General features: G+C 54.1%; 1 protein-coding gene across 2 annotated transcripts in view; it reads left to right on the top strand.

Moving 5' to 3' along the window:
* LOC144339524 (SH3 domain and tetratricopeptide repeat-containing protein 1-like) overlaps positions 1–16,301 on the top strand; it is a 56,257-nt gene extending 39,956 nt beyond the window's left edge. Inside the window, exons 2-7 of one of the 2 annotated variants that reach the window (XM_077994204.1) lie at positions 5,957–6,137; positions 7,314–7,464; positions 10,912–11,034; positions 11,765–11,921; positions 12,885–13,081; positions 15,901–16,301. In XM_077994204.1, the coding sequence (XP_077850330.1) occupies positions 11,786–11,921; positions 12,885–12,988 (240 nt within the window). In that variant the 5' untranslated portion in view covers positions 5,957–6,137; positions 7,314–7,464; positions 10,912–11,034; positions 11,765–11,785 and the 3' untranslated portion in view covers positions 12,989–13,081; positions 15,901–16,301. The remainder of the gene's footprint in view (positions 1–5,956; positions 6,138–7,313; positions 7,465–10,911; positions 11,035–11,764; positions 11,922–12,884; positions 13,082–15,900) is intronic. The other variant, XM_077994202.1, reaches the window with a different exon arrangement.
* Positions 16,302–20,294: the final 3,993 nt, after the last annotated feature.

Below are 20,294 nucleotides of genomic sequence, written 5' to 3'. Positions count from 1 at the left end.
ATCAGAGGTGAAGGCTTATTAGGTTTCCATGCCATTGATAACGAATGAGGAGGTTTTCTTTTATATAAGGGGAGCTTCTTATAACGTGCTTTAGTAGGGTAAAGAAGCTTTTGAGGTTTGCTCTCTCTGGAAAGATAATTTGTGATCCTGCCCTTGCTTTCAACAAAAATATAATTTGCATACCAGTGCATTTTGTATTACTGAGCACTGGCTGACAAATGGTTCTTAACTCGTCATTCACTCAGCCACTGTTTCTTGAATGGCATATGTGTGCCAGCTGTAGTAGGAACTTGCTAGGCTCTAGGACTAACCCTTATGAAACGGGGGTCCTGGGGGAAACAAATGCATATAAATATAAACGTTTGAGGGGATATCAGAGGGGGTGCCTATAGGTGCAAAACTTCGTTCATTCTTTGCCCCATCTAGGAGGTTTTGTGTCTTAGCAGCATGTTCCATAGCAACACATCCCTCTATCAAAATGTTCATCATATTATTTTGAAATTCTCTGCTTAGGTATGTGTTTTTCCGACTAAGTTTAGAACTGGTTAAGGACAGGCTATGGGGTATGTATTATATATATCTACACACACACATATATTTATATGTATACACATTACCATTGTAAATTTACAATATATTTATATATATATACACATATATATTTCTCCCTTTCTGTATATACACACACACCACACACATATATGTACACACACACATATATATGAAATTCTACTGCCAAGCACAGAAAGTCAAAACTAGTCAAGGGTTCTTTTAGTGTTCATGAAAAAATAGATGTGCTTAGTTGAGAGTGTCCTTCAGTTGCCAGGGGAAAGACAGGATGGATTCACAAAGGGAGATAGTGTTTTGTTTTTGTTTTGGTTTTTGTTTTTTCTTTGTTTAACTCTTGAATTCAAAATAATCTAGACTTATGGAAAAGTTGCAAAAATAGTACAGAGAATTCCCATATACTCTTCCCTCAGATTCCCCAAACATTTTACCCCATTTGCACTTTCTCTTTCTCTCTCTGTGGATATAATTTTTTTTTTTTTTCTGAAATGTTTGAGAGTGGAAGGTAGAATGCAGGGCAGGGTGAAAGGTGGAAGGAGAGAGGTAGGTTGGGAGGCTTTTTTTTTTTTTTTTTTTTTAAACCTTCTGAGATGGAGTTTTGCTCTTGTCACCCAGGCTGGAGTGCAATGGCACGATCTCGGCTCACTGTAACCTCTGCCTTCTGTGTTCAAGTGATTCTCCTGCTTCAGCCTCCCGAATAGCTGGGATTACAGGCACCCACCACCATGCTTGGCTAATTTTTTGTATTTTTAGTAGAGGGGTTTCACCATGTTGGCCAGGCTGGTCTTGAACTCCTGACCTCTGATGATCCACCTGCCTTGGTCTACCAAAGTACTGGGATTACAAGCATGAGCCACTGTGCCTGGCGATTGGGAGGCTTTTGCAGTAACCCAGAGCGCTCTGATGAGGGCTGGACCTGGTTGGAAATGATGAGAAAGGTGAGAAGTGGTTAGGTCTGGCATATAGTTTGAAAGGAGAGTTTAAATGGGTTAGATGACAAGAGAGAGACGTGGCTCTGAAGGCATAGTAGCCCTTGCCCTGCTGGGCCAGATGAGACAGGCAGCCTAGGGCTACTACCGTACCCTGCGGGTGGCTCAGGACCTGGGCCAGCGGAGGAACCAGGCAGTGGTGCTGGCCAACTTCGGGACCCTATGTCTGCACGCGGGTGCCAGCAGGCTGGCCCAGCACCACCTCCTGGAGGCCGTGAGGCTGTTCTCGAGGCTGCCCTGCAGGGAGTGTGGCCGGGACTTCACCCACGTGCTCCTGCAGCTGGGCCACCTCTGCACCCACCAGGGTCCGGCCCAGCAGGGCAAGGGCTACTATGAGTGGGCCCTTCTGGTCGCTGTGGAGATGGGCCTTGTGGAGAGTGAGTGCCCCGGTTCCTCCTGTGCGCCTTCCGGGGCCACTCGCGTCAGGGCACACCTGGGGTTTGTGATTCAGAAACAAGTGGTGGTTTTTCTACCATCGAAAGTGCTGAGTCATGGCCAGCAGCAGATGTTGGCAAGCGCCCTGGAGACAGGCGGTTCCCACGCAGGGCCAGGCCCTCTGCCCTACTGGGGCAGCCAGCTCTTCCCACTTTGCCCAGGGACCATGCTGCCTTGAGCACGGAAAGTCCTGCATGCTGGGAATCCCTAGCCATAACCCTGGGATCAAGACAGGCTCTGCTGAGCTGGGACTTGGGGCCCCTCCATGAGCCAGGCCCTGAACGCCGGTTCTTGTGCCCGTGTTATCTGCTTGGTGTGTTGGCAGCCTGCGCACCTGTCATCCCACTTCACAGAGGACATGGGGCGGGTGATTGCCCAAAGCCGCAGAGCAGTTCATGCAAAAGCAGCTCGTTGTGCAGTGTGTGCCAGGCCCCACCCATAAATGGGGCTTGTGGGGTCCTCGGGTGGCAGGGACTGAGCGTGAGAATGTGAGCTTTAGGCCAGAGAAGCCACAAAAGGGTGAGTGGCGTGATGGCGGGGCAGCACTTGGCCCCGGGTTAGGGAAGACTCTTAGTCTGGGACCAGAGGGTTGAGAGGATTTAGTCAAGTAATAGGTGGTGGGGGAGGGGCTGGTGGTGTAGCCTGTGTGAAGGACCAGGGATAAGCTAGTGGGGGTGAGTGGTGGTGAGTGAGTGGGGGTGAGTGAGCGGGGATGAGTGAGTGGGGGTGAGTGAGTGGAGGTGTGATGGGGGTGAGAGAGTGGGAGTGTGAGCGGGAATGAGTGGGGTGTGAGCAGGGGTGAGCGAGTGGGGGTGAGTGAGCGGGGATGAAGGGGGTGTGAGCGGCGGTGAGTGAGTGGGGGTGATTGAGTGGGGGTGAGTGAGTGGGGGTGAGTGAGTGGGGGTGAGCGAACGGGAGTGTGAGCGGGGATGAGTGAGTGGTGGTGAGTGAGCGGAGGTGTGATGGGGGTGAGTGAGCAGGGATGAGTGAGTGGGGGTGAGTGAGCAGAGGTGTGATGGGAGTGAGTGAGCAGGAGTGTGAGCTGGGATGAGTGGGGTGCGGTGGTGAGTGAGTGGGGATGAGTGAGCGGGAGTGTGAGTGGAGATGAGTGAGTGGGGGTGAGTGAGTGGAGGTGTGATGGGGGTGAGTGAGCAGGAGTGTGAGCGGGGATGACTGAGTGGGGGTGAGTGAGCGGAGGTGTGATGGGGGTGAGTGAGCGGGAGTGTGAGTGGAGATGAGTGGGGGTGAGTGAGCGGAGGTGTGATGGGGTGAGTGAGCGGGAGTGTGAGTGGAGATGAGTGAGTGGGGGTGAGTGAGCGGAGGTGTGATTGGGGTGAGTGAGCAGAAGTGTGAGCGGGGATAAGTGGGGTGTGAGCGGGGGTGAGTGAGCAGGGCTTATGCAGGGAGGTGCAGAGTTAGGAGTGCGTGGGTTGGGTGCTGGATGGTGAGAAGCTCTTCTGGAGAGCTAAGCAGGGCCTGGGGCCTCAGGCTGTGGCTTGGCCTTTTCCCCAAGAGCACTGGGGAGCCATGGAGTGCTATCCAATAGTCACTGCAGACTGAGCAGTGAATGGACAGTAGGTGGGCAGGGCTGTCCGAAATCTAGGCCGCAGAGGATAGATGAGGAAGTTGAGTCCAGGGAAATGGCCGAGACAAGGGATACTGTTGTGGGTCCCCTCTGCCTTGCAGCGCTTTGTCATGGCATCGTGAGACCACTCAGAGCTGCCTCCTGTGGCCTGGACCAGAGCCCCAGGGGCTGTGGCCAAATCTGCCCATTTCCCAGCACAGGCCTGGCACCCACTCCTGGCCCTAGGAGGGATGAGATTTTGGGAAGGACCGTGTGAAGGGGCCCCGGTCCCACACATCTGCCCAAGGAGGGTTGGGAGGTTCAGACCCAGGCTTCTTCCCCAGGGGCATTCTTTGACTGGAAGGAGACCCTCCAGGAATCCAGCGCCCCAACCCCCACTGCAGCCTCCCGTGGCTCCTGGCACAATAGCCTGTGGCACCTCCTCCTACGAGGCCCTCCCCAGGGTGCTGGGGGATTCAGACTTGGAAATGCAGGCCAGGGAACGGGGATCATGCTTCCCTATCTCCCCACCCTGCGCTGAACGGTCGAGGAGACCGAGGGCGGGGCTGATACCCCACATGCTTACTTGGGGTCATTTTTGAGTCATTTTTGGTAGTTTGTGTCATTTTAGGAGTTTGGCTGTTGTGTCTAGATGGTCTGATTTGTTGGTGTAGAGTTGTTCGTAGTGTTTTCATGGAATCCTTTTATTTCTGTCAGGTTGGCAATAATGTTTCCTCTTTCATTTCTCATTTTAGAAACTTGGGTTTTTAATTTTTTATTTATTTCTTTTTATTAGAGATGGGGTCTCATCATGTTCCCCCAGGCTGGTCTTGAATGCTGGCCTCAGTGATCCTTCCACCTCGGCCTCACAAAGCGCTGGGATGACAGGCGTGAGCCATGGTGCTCAGTCTCTGATTTCAGTCATTTGTGTCCCTCTTTCTTTTCTTGGTCAGTCTGGTGAAAGATTTGTCAATTTTGTTATTATTTTCAAAAAACCCACTTTTGGTTCTGTTGATTATCTCTTTTGTTTTTCCATTCTCTGTATTTTTACTTCCCATTTCCACTCTCATGTTTATTATTTTCTTCCTTTTATTTGCTTTGGGTTTAGTTCATTCTTTTTCTAGTTTCTCAAGGTGGAAGGTTAGGTTTTTGATTTGAGATTTTTCTTCTTTCTTTGAATGTAGACATTTACAGTTATAAATTTCCCTTTCAGCACTGCCTTAGCTGCATCTTGGAATTTTTGGTACACTGTGCTATTTTTTTTTTTTTAAAGACAGAGTTTTGCTCTATTGCCCAGGGTGGGGTGCAGTGGTGCAATCTTGGCTCACTGCAACTTCTACCCAGGTTCAAGCCATTCTCATGCCTCAGCCTCCCGAGTAGCTGGGATTACAGACGTGCACCACCCTACCCGGCTAATTTTTATATTTTATTTTTTTATAGAGACGGGATTTCACCATGTTTCCCAGGCTGTTCTCAAACTCCTGGACTCAAGCGATCCTCCCGCCTCGGCCTCCCACAGTGCTGGGATGACAGGCGTGAGCCACCGCGCTGGCCCGGGCTGTGCATTTGTTTGCATTCTTCTCAAATTAGTTTTCAGTTTCCCTGATGGTCTCTTTGACTCACTGGTTGTTTAGGAGTGTGTAATTTCCACATATTTTTGAATTTCTCACATTTCCTTCACTGTTGATTTCCAGTTTCATGCCAGTACAGCTGAAGAACACCTCTGCTTTGGTCTCAGACCTTCTCCATTCACTGAGGCTCATTTTGTGGCCTGGCACATGGTCTGTCATGGGGAATGTCCCATGGGTGCTCGAGAGGACTGTGTATTCAGCTGTTGTTGGGTGGTGTGTGTAACAGATGTCCATTCGGCGTACCTGGTTTCTTGTGTTAATCTCCGGAATGTTTCTGGCACTAGAAAATCAGAAGCTTTCCACCGCCAGGGCCCAGCTTTGAACCCCGTTCCCCCAACATGATGCCGTATGTGGCAGACATGACGCTTGGCTTTGCTCTCTCAGGGTTCCATCTGCGACAGGGGCTACTTGTGCCCCTGGCCTCATCAGCTCAGGCTGAAGGCGGCCGTGGTCCTGGCCAGAGAGGCTTTGTGAAGCAGAAATAGATGGCCTGGTGCAGGGGCCGAGCCTGGCCAGGACCTCGGCCCTGGGAGTTGTAAAGAAGGCCGGCCTCTACCATGAGCATCTGCACCAAGGTGTGCCCATGTGACTGTGTGTTCGGAATCTGTCCTGAAATGGGTGCATGGCCTGTCTGTGCTCAGTCTCCCCACCTATGGGGCCCAGGCTCACAGAGGTGTGAAAGAGGCAAGCATGGCGCAGGGGCCTCCGAGCCCAGCCAGCCTCGCTTCGACGCTGGGAGACTAACATCTTCCATTTTGTCTTCTGCCCAGGCCAGCTGTGGGCCGTCCAGCGGCTGTGCTACTTCTACGGCACCGTCATGCCCAGCGAGGCCCAGTGTGTCATCTACCATGAGCTCCAGCTCTCCCTGGCCCGCAAGGTGGCCGACAAGGTGCTGGAGGGGCAGCCCCTGGAGACCATCAGTCAGCTCTACCTGTCCCTGGGTACCGAGCGGTAAGGGCTGGCTTTGCGGTGGTGGAGGTGGGGACGGGCAGGGCAGGGAGGGGGGCACAAGAAAGCTGGCCCAGGACCCTAGCAGCCCCTCTCCTTTTGATCATTTGGTTCCTTGGCATCAGATGCTTTGAGCTGGTGGGCCTGGGGTCGTTCCAGGGCTGCTGCTGGCCCGTGAGTCCCAGCTTGAGCCTCCCTTGTTGGGTCAAAGGTCATCTCCACCCCAGCAGAGGCAGTACGTGCACTCTGGGCTGTTCTTCCTACTATGGTGGCTTTTGTCATCTGACCTCTGCCTGCCCTGAATCTTCACTCCTGGCCTTCATCTGTCCCCTTAAATGTGACCACAGCAGCCACCTGTGGCTTCTCTCCCACAGAAGACAGAGCCAGTTGTGTCACCTGCTTCCCTGGGGCAGGGTTTCAAGGTCTCACATCCCATATGTGGCCTACTCGGCTTCCCCCAAGCATCCTGACCTGGTGGGGTAACCATGGCCCTGGCCACCCCACCCACAGGGCCCAGTGACATTGCTGCAGTCACACCCCCTCGAGTGTCGGACTTACTGAGAGAGCAGGGAAGGAGCCAGATTCCATGGGGACCTGGGAGACTGGCTCCAGTCTTGGTCTCAGGTTCACAGAAGGAAAATGGGCCAGTGTGCTAGAGCCATGCTTCTCAAAGTGTAGTCCCTGGACCAGCAGAGCAGCATCTATGTCACCTAGGAGCCTGTGGCAAGTGGGAGTTCTAGGGCCTGCCCCAGGCCTGTGGAGCCGGAAGCTCTGTGGGCAGGGCCAGCAAGCTATAGGGACAGGCCTCCGGGTGACTGTGATACCTGCACACCTTGAGAACCATCGGCCCAGATAGCCTCTGAACACTAACGGCTCCTGGTGCGTGTGGAGAAGACACAGGCCATGTCTGGGAGGCAGGGGAGATGGACTAGCACACTCCTCCTGCTACAGGGCAGCATGATGCTCAATTCCCTCAGAAGGATGTCCTTCATCTTTTCCATGCTGTGTGTGTTCACCCTGGCCCTCCTAGCAGCTTGGGAAGGGCAGAACACTGCACACACAAGAGGGCCGTTCCCAGTCCGCACATTCCAGATTCATCTGTCACCAGACCCACAGGAGGAGGCAGACTGGTTCCAGGAGGATGAAAGCCCTTGTTCTGACACCTGTGTCTGATTCCAGGGCCTACAAATCCACTCTGGACTACACTAAATGAAGTCTGGGGATTTTCATTGATCTTCAGAAGAAAGAGAAGGAGGCGCGTGCCTGGCTGCAAGCAGGGAAGATCTATTACAGCCTGCAGCAGAGCGAGCTGGTGGACCTGTACATCCAGGTGAGTGGCAAGGGATGCAGGAGGACCCCTGTGCTGTTCACTCTCTGTCCATCCACCCATCCATTCATCCTTCCATCATCTATTTACCTGTTCATCCATCCATCCATCCATCTGTCCATCCATCCATCCATCCATCCATCCATCCATCATTCATCCATCCTTTTCTCATCCATCTATTCACCCGTCTATCCATCCATTCACCTGTCCATCCACCCATCCATTCATCCTTCCATCATCTATCTGTTTACCTGCTCATCCTTCCATCCATCCATCCATCATCCATCCATTCTTCCATCATCTTCCCATATACCTGTGGGTCCTTCCATCTATCCATCTATCATCCATCCATCCATCCTTCCATCCTTCCATCATCCATCCATTCACCTATTTGTCTTTCCACGCATCCATCCATCAATCCATCATCCATCCCTCCGTCCATCCATCCATCCCTCCGTCCATCCATCCATCTATCATCCATCCATCCTTTTATCATCCATCCATTCACCTGTCCATCCATCCATTCACCTGTTCGTCCATCCATCCATCCTTCCATCTATCTTTCCATCATCCATCCAACTGTTCATCCTTCTATCCATCCATCCATCCATCATGCTTCTGTTCACCTCTTCGTCCATCCATTCACCTGTTCGTCCATCCTTCCATCCATCCTTCCATCCGTCTTTCCATTATCCATCCAACCATCTTCCATCCATCCATGATGCTTTCATTCAGCTGTCCATCCATCCATCCATTCATTCATCATCCATCCTTTTATCATCCATCCATCCATTCACCTGTTCATCCATCTCTCCGTCCATTCTTCCATCATTCCGTCATCCATTCACCTGTTCATTCTTCCATCTATCCATCATCCATCCATCCTTCCATCATTCATCCACTCACCTGCTCATCCTTCCATCCATCCATCCATCCTTCTATCATACATCCATTCACCTGTTCATCCTTCCATTCACCTGTTCATCCTTCCATTCATCCATCTATCGTCCATCCATCCATCCATCCATTCGTCCATCCATCATTCATCCATTCTTTTATCATCCATTCATTCAGCCACCATCCATCCACCTGTTCGTCCATTCATCCATCCATCCTTCCATCATCCATCCATTCACCTGTTCATCCTTCCATCCATCCATCATTCATCCATCCATCCATCCATTTATCCATTCATCCATATATCCATCCATCCATCTATCATCCATCTATCCTTCCATCATCCATCCACTCACCTCCTGTTCATCCTTCCATCCATCCATTTATCCATTCATCCATCCATCCATCCTTCCATCATCCACCCATCTTTCCATCATCTATCCTTCCATCATCCATCTATTCATCTGTTCATCCTTCCATCTATCCATCATCCATCCATCCATCCATTTATCCACCCATCCATCATCCATCCAGCCATCATCCATCCATCTGTCCATTCATCCATCCATCCTTTTATCATCCATCCTTTTATCATCCATCCATTTATCATCCATCCATTCACCTGTCTATCCATCCATTCACCTGTTCATCCATCCATCCGTCCATTCATCCTTCCATCAACCATCCATTCACCTGTTCCTCCTTCCATCCATCCACCTGTTCATCCTTCCATCCATCTACCATTCATCCATCCACCATTCATCCATCATTCATCCATTCATCCATTTATCCATTCATCCATTTATCCATTCATCCATTTATCCATTCATCCATATATCCATCTGTCATCCATCCATCCTTCCATCAACCATCCACTCACCTCTTGTTCATCCATCCATCATTCATCCATCTATCCATTTATCCATTCATCCATCCATCCTTCCATCATCCATCCATTCATCTGTTCATCCATCCATCATCCATCCATCCATCCATCCATCCATCCATCATCCATCCATCTGTCCATTCATCCATCCATCTGTCCATCCATCTGTCCATTCATCCATCCATCATTCACCCATCCTTTTATCCATCCATTCACCCGTCTATCCATCCATTCACCTGTTGTTCCATCCATCTGTCTGTTCATCCTTCCATCATCCATCCATTCACCTGTTTATCCTTCCATCCATCCATCATCCATCCACATATCCTTTTATCCATTCATCCATCCATCCATCATCCATCCATGCTTCCATCATCCATCCATGCTTCCATCATCCATCCATCCACCTGTTCATCCTTCCATCCATCCATCATCCATTCATCCATCCATCCATCCTTCCATCATCCATCCTTTCTCCCATCCATCCATTCACTGTTCGTCCATCCATCCATCATTCATCCATCCACCCACCAATCTACCTATTAATCCATCCCTCCATTCATCTATCTGTCAGTTTGTTTATCCATACATTCATCTATCCACCATCTATCCATCCATATGCACATACATCATCTACCCTCCACCCATCCATACATTATCTACCCACCCATACATACATACAGACATACACACATCATTCCACCCATCCATCCATCCATCCATCCATCCATCCATCCATCCATCCATCCACCCATCCACCCATCCATCCACCCACCCGTCCGTCCGTCCATCCATCCATCCATCCATCCATCCATCCATCCATCCATCCATCCCAGCATTAATCTATCTACACACTCATCCATCCATCCATGTGTCTACATCTCCTCATCCATTCATCCATCCATCCACTCATTCCTAAGCCACTGCTGAGCACCTGTTGTGTGCCTTTTTCCTCCCTCCAACTGGTTCCCTCATATCCTCCCCCAGTGGCCAGCATCTTCTCCCTGAGGGCAGAGGCGCGGCCCCTCACAGTGCCCAGCACCTGCTCAAATACAGCACATGCTCAAATAATGTGACCACTCAGTTAACACACAGAAGAACTTGCTCCAAGCACCAGGTGGCACATTTCCTTACAAAATGAATCTATCATAGTGGCTGTTTTCAGAGGCTTTCCCAAACACAGTGTGATCTGGAACAAATTGTGAAGCCCACAAGCCTGGTGAAGCTTTCATTACTGAGCACCTGCTGTATACCTCCTTGAGCTGAGGAGAGGGATCAAGAGCTCATGGCCAAGAGGGGACCAGGCCCACCCACAAACACTGTTGATGTGGCAGGGATGTGGCAACGCAGAAAGGAGCCAGGGGATGGGCTCCCAGCAATCTGGGGGCCACGGAGACTGGTTTGAGTGCAGGGGGAGTGGGCTACGGCTAGCCCTGGTGGTAGGATTCACAGGTGTCGGGCTCCTGGGCTGCAGCTGCTCAGTCATCTCCTGGCACTCAGGTGCATCAGTTCATTGTCCTCATGCCAGTGGTGGGGGCAGCCCTAATGCACAGGGTCTGAAAAATGCTCAGGTGTACCTGTAGTGTGTGAGAGGAAGGAGGCTGGAAAAGGTGGGCGTGGCTACCTCACCAGGTGTGGGTCTTGAGGGAACTTCTGTCTCCTTTCAGGTGGCACAGAATGTGTTCCTGTACACAGGCGACCCCAACCTGGGGCTGGAGCTGTTTGAGGCAGCTGGAGACATCTTCGTCAGTGGGGCCTGGGAGCGGGAGAAAGCTGTGTCCTTCTACCGGGTGAGCTGGCCTGTGGGCTGATGTGGGTGAGCTGGCCTGTGGGCTGATGTGGGTGGGCCTCAGGGGGGCACCTGGAGGGCTGAGGCACAGGTGTGGCAGGGCAGAGGCCTCCCACCTGGAGGCAGGGCCACCCATGCACATGCTAGTTTCCAAGTGGTCTCACCGGGCATGATATTGACCGTGCCCCTGCCCGGGAAAAACGCTCGGGGCCTGGATGTGACAATGGCTCTACCCTTGTACCTGATGATCTCAAGCAACCATGAGCGGAAAGTTCTGTCCCCATCTTTCAGATGAGGAAACTGAGGCTCAGAGAGGCACAGGGACATGTCAGAGGACACACAGCATGTCAGTGGGAGGCCCAGGTCTGCATGCACCCGGAAGTGGGATGGCTTCTCCCTTCCTCTGAGCTCACGGTGTGGCTCAGCCCTGGGCACAGATAAATGTGGTGTTTTTAGAGCAGAGAGGAGTGCTGGCTCCCCTGAGTCAGACCCCCGGTGCCCAGGTGGGAGAGACGGGTCTGAGGCTGCCGGGTGTAGCTGGATGGGCCTCAGGTGATTCTTCAGCCCCCAACTTGGGTGTCTGAACTGTGTGTTATCCCAGAGCACAGAGCTGTGTGGAGGTGCAGGGGTAGCTGGGGTGTGGGAAGCTCCAAGCACATGTTTGAGCTCTGAGGAGGGCGCTGGGCAAGGTGGGTGCTACGGGAAACCTGAGCCACCTGCCTGTGTGGTAGGACCGGGTCCTGGCCCTGGCAATGACTACGGGCAACCGCAAGGCGGCGCTGCAGCTACAGCTGTGCAACAAGCTGGTGGCACTGCTGGCCACACTGGAAAATCCCCAGGAGTGCTTGGAGTTTGCCTACGTGGCCCTAGCACTCAGCATCACTCTGGGTAAGTCCCCTGAGCCCCCACCCTGCCAGGACCCACACTTTGCCAGAGCCCAGCCTCCAGGTCTGCAGGGCAGGAGCTGAAACAGCTGCTGGATTTTCCTGGTCTCCTGTCCAGGCAGGCAGATCTACCCAACTGGCTTCCCCGTCCGGCTGTGGGGCACTGCCCGAGGTCTCTCACGCAGTGCAGAGCTCCCTGCCTGACTGAGCTCTGTTTCCTCTGCCTGTTCCCGCTGCTGACCACAAGGGCCGCCCAGTGTGCCCTCTGCCTTCCAGACATGCCAGGCATCTCGTTGGTCCCTGTATGTGCCAGGCCGAGTGGCATATTCCCTTTCTCTTGTACCCTTCCCACCCTCATCAACCACACAGCTCTCTGGCTGATAAAATCCCAGTTCCCCTTCCAACAGTCTGCCCCTTAAGGCCGGGCATCCCCTGGTGCTGTGCCAGGGTCATCTGTCCCCCTCCAGAGACAGGGAACCCTAGGCAGGCCACATGCCCCAGCGCCTTGTGCCCTGTGGCCCAGTACACAGTAGGTGTGCAGCTGACTCCCCAAAGTAGGGGGCTCTGATTGTGACACACCCAGGAGGAGTCGGATGTTATGTCTGTGGGTTGCCTGGAGCTGGGGTGCCTGGGAGCACCTGGACTGCATGGCTTTTGGGCTCCCCTGGTTAAAACCAGTGAGCATAGGCAGGTGGCTATGTGTAGGCACAGAGCTGGGCCATCCAAGTCCGACTTTGCCAAAGCCTCACAGTAGACAGGGGCAGGCCTTATTAATTCTGCTTTGCAGATGGGAAAGTGAGTCTGGGAACCCAGAAGGGACTGGCCAGAGCTGCCCAGGTGACCGCAGGTGCCTGGAGGCAAGCCAGGTGTGCTGCCTGGGGTCTGCATACCTGCTCCTGAGGGGCCTGTGCCCTCCCTGCCCCAGGGAGCCACGTCCTCACACCTGCCCCTTTGGCCTGCACCCCAGGGGACCAGCTGAACGAGCGCATGGCCTACCACCGGCTGGCCGCCCTGCACCATCAGCTGGGTCATGGCAAGCTGGCAAAGCACTTCTACCTCAAGGTCCTGTAGCTCTGCAACTCGCCGCTAGAGTTCGACGAGGAGACCCTCTACTACGTGAAGGTGTACCTGGTGCTCGGTGACATCATCTTCTACGACCTGAAGGTGGGTGGGGAGGGGCAGGGCTTGGGGTGTTCCTGGCCCCCTTGGAGTGGGATCTCCACCCAGACCCCAGAGGCCTGGGTTCCAGCCTTCCTTAGGAATGGCCCAGTGGCCTCCCTGGAGCTCTGCACGTGGCTGGAGGAGCCGGCAAGGTCAGCAGATACAACCCAGCTCCCAAGCTGGCCAGGCCCCACCCTCAAGAACTGTCTCAGCCCGGGAGGCTGACACATGAGTGGGCAATGGTGTCCTCTGGGTAAAGAAGGAGGATTGTAGTCGGGGGGCCCTCCTGGAGGAGATGACACCAAAGCTGATTCTTGACAGTCAAGTGTCAAGTTGCATTTAACAAAGAAAACAGGGTCGGGAGAAGGACATTTCGGAGGACGGCATCATCCTCACATTGAATCAACGTTGCAAGATCCAACCCAAATCCTGGCGCCTCGTCTAGGAAGCCTGCCCAGGGTGCCAGCCTGCACTGAGCAACTCCCTCCTGGAGCCCCGAGACACCTTGAATCTTCACATCACCCAGGAAGGGTGGGGTGGGACCAGTGTCTTACCATTGGGTTCACAGACAGGGAAACCCCAGCTCGGGGCAGGTGCGGTGGGGCCTGAGCCAGCCAGGCTGAGGCCTTGCTGGGTCGGGTCTGTCTCGAGGGGAGGTGCTGTGCTCCCTCTGCCCCCAGCCCTGCAGGGGTGGAGAGCTGGGACTGTCAGACTCAGACCTGGGGTGTCTCCACCCCTCTGCCCAGCAGGCACCGCCCCTCCTCAGCATCGCACCGGCACCGCGTCAGTGCTCCTTATGGGCTGAGGGGCCAGGGCACTCCAGTCCTGGGGCCGAGATCTTGGGGGCCTTAGAACAACATGAGGAGCTGGGGCAGCCCTAAGACCCCACCCCGTATCCCCCACCGCAGGCCTGGGGCTGCCCGGGAGGCCCCCGCCCAGTGCTGGCGACACTTGGTGGTCAGAAGTGGTCCCTGTGGCCTCCCAAGTCCCAGCCAGACAGGGAGGTGCCAAGTGTCAGACCCAGAGGGACGCTGCTCACCGCTCAGGGGCTCGCCTGGGACCCAGGGGGACGGGCCTCCCAGAAGAGGCCTTTATCTCTTTTGGTCAAGCCTGCCACCCACTCCGCTTGCCCAGGAGGAAGGAAAGGGCCAAGTAGTACCTGAGAGGCCAAAGTCCACGGTTGGGGTTGAGGGGCAGAGGCCTCCTTCACCTCCTTCCCATGCACAGCCCTCCTTCACCTCCTTCCCATGCACAGCCCTCTGGGCCTCATCGTGACTATGCTGTCAGCGCAGGCCAGCTTCCCACAGGGAGGCCCACTTGGAATTCCCCAAGGGCGGCTGTCTTTCCAAGACTACACCCTCCTCCTTGTATAGTAGGCTCTGGACCCAGGGCCCAGAGGAGTAGGAGAAAAAGCCGGGCTGCATGGGGCCTGGAAGGCTGGCAGAGAGGCAGGGGTAAATGGGCATCTTTGCCAATTGCCTCTAAAAAGGGGTCCCCTTTAGTCTACACGTGAGAGCGAGCCCTGGAATAGGGAGGATTAGGTGTGTCCTGGCTCAGCCTGCCACTCACTAGCTGCTGCACACACTACAGGCACATGGAAATGCACACGCAAATGCACACGGGCACAGGCACACGCACACACAGGCGCGCACACACACACAGGCATGCACACAGGCACACACACGGACACGCACACACAGGCACACAAACACGCACAGACACACAGGCACCCACATATGCACAGACACATGCACAGGCACACGCAGAGACATATGCATTGGCTGGCTCCTTCCTGTTTAGTTGGGATGTCCCCACCCCTTCAGGAAGCCTTTGCCTTCCACCCCTGGCTGAGTCTGGGGCCTCCTGGGCCCCCCACAGGCTCCTGGGCTTCCCTCTGCCACAGCCCGGGCCACCCTGTGTGGTCAGTGTTCACTCCCAGGTCCCTCAGACTGGGAGCAAGGACGTTAGGCTCAGCCACGCACCCAGCACAGAGCCCAGTGTTCGGCTGGGCCGAGGGGCATTGGATGAGCAGTGGCGGTGACTCGGGGCCTTCTCACGCCCCTGCGCCGTGTGTGGGGCGGGGCAGTGGGGGAATGGACTGCTGCATCTTGGACTTTGTCCTTGGCCCTGGGAGTCATCTTGAGATGGTAGAGGGACAGGCTAGGCATGGGTCTTAGAGAGGTCCCTTGGGTGACCCCATGTGGAGGAGGCGCCTGGGGAGAAGCCGGGTGGGGGATGGGAGGGTCAAGGAGGAGGTCTGGGAGACGGCATCCCAACCCAGGGATGGTGAGTTTGAGCCAAAGATGCATTGAAAATGGGAGTGGATGTCTGGGGAGTCACACTCCGTCAATATTTCAGGGAACATTGCCAGATAGAACACCTGTGAGATGGTTTTGTACCTGGCCTGTCCCGTGGAGGGCCTGGAAATGGTCAGCATGGACAGGGGCCAGAGGGGAGCCTGGGTCACTCAACGCTGTGCCCCTGCTGTGGCTTGGAGCCACGGGCCCTGCATGGAACTCTCAGAGCAGGCAGGATCTGCCCTGACCTCAGCCCATGGGGAAAGCAGCCACTGCCTGCAGAGAGGGTGGCACTGGGGCAGGACACTTGGGGTGAGTGGGGCGTAGGGGCAGTCAGGAAGGCTTCCGGGGTGTCAGTGTCGTCCCCACCTCCTGCAGCTGAGACCACAGCAGTGTCACAGGCTTCGGGGTTCATGGGGTGAGCCAGCATTGGCTGGACATGTGGAATGACCTGGAGACAGGAACGGCCTCTGGGAAGACGGGCTCCAAGTCCCCCTCTTGCTGAGCATGACCTGTCCCCTTCAGGACCTGTTTGATGCAGCCGGGTACTACCAGCTGGCACTGGCAGCCGCCGTGGACCTGGGCAACAAGAAGGCACAGCTGAAGATCTACACGCGGCCGGCCGCCATCTCCCACAACTTCCTCCTGGACCGTGAGAAGTCGCTCTTCTTCTACCAGAAGGCCAGGACCTTCGCCACAGAGCTCAACGTCCACAGGGTCAACCTGCCTCCTCTGCCACTCTGCGGGTGGGCCCCCTGGTTGGCCCCCAGCCACCCTCGCTGAGGACAGCATCCGAGGGAGTGGGTTTTGTGCAAGGAGGATGGTCTCCTCCCTCTCCTGGTGTCTCCCGTGGCTCATTTTCTGGGAAATGGAGGCATGAAAGCAGGGTTCAAATAGCAATAAATGGTTTTTTTTTTGCAATAACATACCGAAGTCCCCAGGGCATCCTTCCCTGTGTGCTTCCTGGGCTGTGTCTGGGGGCCATCTCCTTCCCTGGTGGCAGCCCTCTGATCTTGGGGATGAGAACAACTGTGAGTCCAACAGACCTGGGCCAGGTCATCATGAGCCTCGGTTTCCTCGGCGGCCAGGGGGGAGATGGTGGTGGAACTCTGGGCAGCTCCTTGCTCTCCCTGCTCAGAGTTCTTGCTGTAGGTCTCGTGCCACCCTTGCCTTTAACCTTCAGGCCACTGTGCCTGGATGTGGGGGCTGCTAGTGTCCCTGTTCGCCATTGAAGAAATAGAGGCACAGAGAGGTTAGGTGTCTGGCCCACCGTCACACAGCAGGTAGGGGCGGAGACACAGAGCCCAGTACACTGACCACCACACCACCCTGCCAGCCTGCAGCCAGGAAGATGTCCCCCATTAGGACCCAAGGTCAGCTCCTGGACCTCTCTTGTGGTGTCAGGAGAGCCACAGGCCAGTGAGGGTGGCCCCAGGGATCCCTCACTCAGTGTCCTCTGCTCCCAGACTTGGTTGGGCCAGGCCTGGCCAGTCCCACCTCTGGCCACTGGTCAGCCCTGCGGGAAGTGAGATGCGGGGATCTTCGCCTGTGTAGATGCTGGTACCCAGTATTGAAAGCCTTATCTGGGCTGCCCCCCAGCCGTCCCCACATACCCCTCCCCTTCCGGCCTCCAGCCCTCATCCCAGTCCCTGGAAACCCAGGTTTTCCTTCTTAGAATCTCTGGGCCCCAGGAACACAGCTCACACGGTCTCTGCCAGTTTATGGCAAGGAAACCGAGGTTAGAGACTGTGGGTGTCCCACGCGATTCTCGCATACACTGCACTCTCCCAGGCCCCTCTTTTAAACACTTTAAATGAGGTGACGTTCACATCGCATGCAATTAACTATTTCAACGCAAATAATGTGGCATTTGTGCATTCACAGTCCTGTGCAACCACTCACGCCATCAAGTTTCATAAATGTATTCGTCTCCCCAGAAGAAACCTCCCATCCTCACTAAGCTGTTACCTCTCCTTTGTATCCCCCAAGCCCCTTGTTTAATGGAAGAGGAAACTGAGGCCCGGAGAGGGACTTGTCAGTGGGCGGAGCTCTGATAATAAGGAATCAGGCACCCATCTGCTGCTTCAGTCCTGGGTTGGTGTTCCACCCAGCAGAGGTGACAGAGCCAGGAGGTTCTGGGACCCCATGCTTGCAACCAGAGCCCTGCCCCGAGCCTCCCCACCAGGGGACAGCAGAGAGCTTTCCAGAACGGGCCGCGGGGCTGGCGGGAAGCAGCGGGTCAGAGCTGCTGACAAACCTCACGTTGACCCCAGATCGCTGTCTCTGTGGGTTGGGCTTGGGAATTGGAGAGGAGGCCGCATGACTGGAAACGTGAAGACGGCACGGCCTTGGCTGGCTGGAGGAGCGGGAAGCGCCGTCACGTTGACTGAGGACACAGACCTCCTGCCCGCTGGGCCGGACCTGCAGCCATTCTTCTCGGGGTGGGGTCCGCAGGTCCGGGTTGCTCTCGGCCCCCGACCTGCCTCAGAATCCGGGGGGCTTTGGAACTGTGCCTCCTCATCTCCACCCACCCTGGCTGGTGCCATGAGGGGCCTGGATCCTGGGATCCTGTTTCTCCTGGGCAGCAGAGACTGGGGGACCAGAGGAGACGATGGGTCTTCAAGCCCCACATTCATAACCCCAGCCCACCACTGACAGTCTGGGGGTTCGAGATGAGGGAGTTGATGTCTCTGAGCCCCAGTTTTGTCACCACTAAAATGAGGCCGACATACTTGGGCAGAGTGCCAGCCCCAGGGCTAACAGAGGCCTGTTTCCTACTGACAATACCTGTTACTGCTAGGAACAGCTCCAACAACCACACACTAGGGAACACTCAACCCAGGCCAACTTGTCAGAGGCACGTGAACCAGAGCAACTCCATCTTGAATGGGGGCTGGGAAAAGGGAGGCTGAGACCTGCTGGGCCGCATTCCCAGGAGGCTAGGCATTCTTCGTCACAGGATGAGATAGGAGGTCCCCATAAGATACAGGTCATAAAGACCTTGCTGATAAAGCAGGTTGCAGTAAAGAAGTTGGCCAAAGCCCCAAACCCAAGATGGCAACGAGAGTGACCTCTGATTGCCCTCACAGCTCATTATGTGCTAATTATAATGCCTTAACTACTACAAGACACTCCCACCAGCGCCACAACAGTTTACAGATGCCATGGCAACATCTGGAGGTTGCCCTACATGGTCTCGGAAGGGAGGGCAGAAACTCTCAGTTCTGGGAATTGCCCACCCCTTTCCTGGAACACTCATGAATAGTCCAAACCTTGTTTAGCGTATGATCAAGAAATAACCATGAAAATGGGCAACCAGCAGCTTTTGGGGCCACTCTGCCTATGGAGCAGCCATTCTTTTTTTTCTTTTTTTTTCTTTTTTTTTCTTTTTTGAGATGGAGTCTTGCTCTGTTGGCCGAACTAGAATGCAATGGCATGATCTTGGCTCACTACAACCTCCGCCTCCTGGGTTAAGCGATTCTCCTGCCTCAGCCTTCCTAGTAGCTGGGATTACAGGCACCTGCCACCACACCGTTAATGTTTTGTATTTTAGTGGAGACAGGGTTTTGCCATGTTGGACCAGGCTGGTCTCGAACTTCTCACCTCAGGTGATCCACCTGCCTCGGCATCCCAAAGTTCTAGGATTACAGGAGTGAGCCGCTGCACCCGGCCAGAGTAGCCATTCTTTTATTCCTTTTCTTTCCTAATAAAGTTGCTTTCACTTGATGGACTCGCCCCGAATTCTTTCTTCTGTGAGATCCAAGAAACCTCTCTTGGGGTCTGGATCGGGACCGTTTTCCAGTAACAAACTTGCTTAACCTGTCAGACCCCTCGTCTCTTCATCTGTAACCAGAGATAAAGCCTCCCCCGAGGTTCCAACAGTGAGGAGAGAACGCATGGAAAAGAGGGGCACAGAGTTGGTGTGCAGAACCAATATCACAGACTGGGTGTCAAGCCACTGTCATATTGGAAGTAATATCACACTCTCCCCTACAAGTTATGAGGAACAATATCACAGGGGGGTGTGTACCTTCTCCGGTAGTGGGAGTAGTATCATCATCTCTTCCTTTAGATGACAGGAACAATATCACAGGGTGGGTGTACACCCCGTGTGTTTTTGGAAGCAATGTCATTCTCTCTTCTTCTAGGTTTTAGGATTCATATCACAGGCGGGGTGTACACATCATCCACTCACCCCCTGGATATCAGGAACCATATCACAGAAGAGTTGTCCACCCCCTTCGATATTGTCAGCAATGTCATCTTCTTCCCGCCTGGATATTAGGAACGATACCCCGGGGTTGGGGGCGGTGTACACCCAGTGCGATATCGAAAGTAAAATCAGCCTCTTTCCCGCTGGATATTAGAAACTATATCACAGGTGTGTGTGCACCTTCTGGGATATTGGGAGTACTGTCAGCCTCCACCCCTCTGCATATTAGGGACAATATACAGGGGACAGGGTGGATACACAACCTGCGATATTGAGAGTAATATTCTTCTCTTTCCCCTGTACATTAGGAACCACATCACAGGGGTCTGTACACCTTCTGCGATATTGGGATTAATGTGATCGTCTCCCCCAACTGAATGTCAAAAACGATATCACAGAAGGGTGTACACCCCCTGCGATATGGCCAGTAATATCATGGTCTCTACCTTTGGATACTAGGAACAACATCACAGAGGGTGTGTATACTCCCCAGCAATATTGGGCATAATGTTATCCTCTCTTCCCCTGGATATTAGGAACGATATCCCTCGTGGTGGGAGGTGGAGTACATTAAGAACAACATCACTGAGTGGGTGTACACCCCCTGCGGTATTGGGTGTAATATCATCCTCTCTTCCCTAGGATATAAAGAACAATATCACAGGAGGGGTGTACAGCCACAGCCCCTACGTTATTGGGAGTAATA

Source organism: Macaca mulatta, chromosome 2 (genome assembly GCF_049350105.2).
Source record: "Macaca mulatta isolate MMU2019108-1 chromosome 2, T2T-MMU8v2.0, whole genome shotgun sequence".
Lineage (NCBI taxonomy): Eukaryota > Metazoa > Chordata > Mammalia > Primates > Cercopithecidae > Macaca > Macaca mulatta.
Note: the sequence above shows the minus strand (reverse complement) of the source record. Positions and strands in the feature narration are given on the sequence as shown.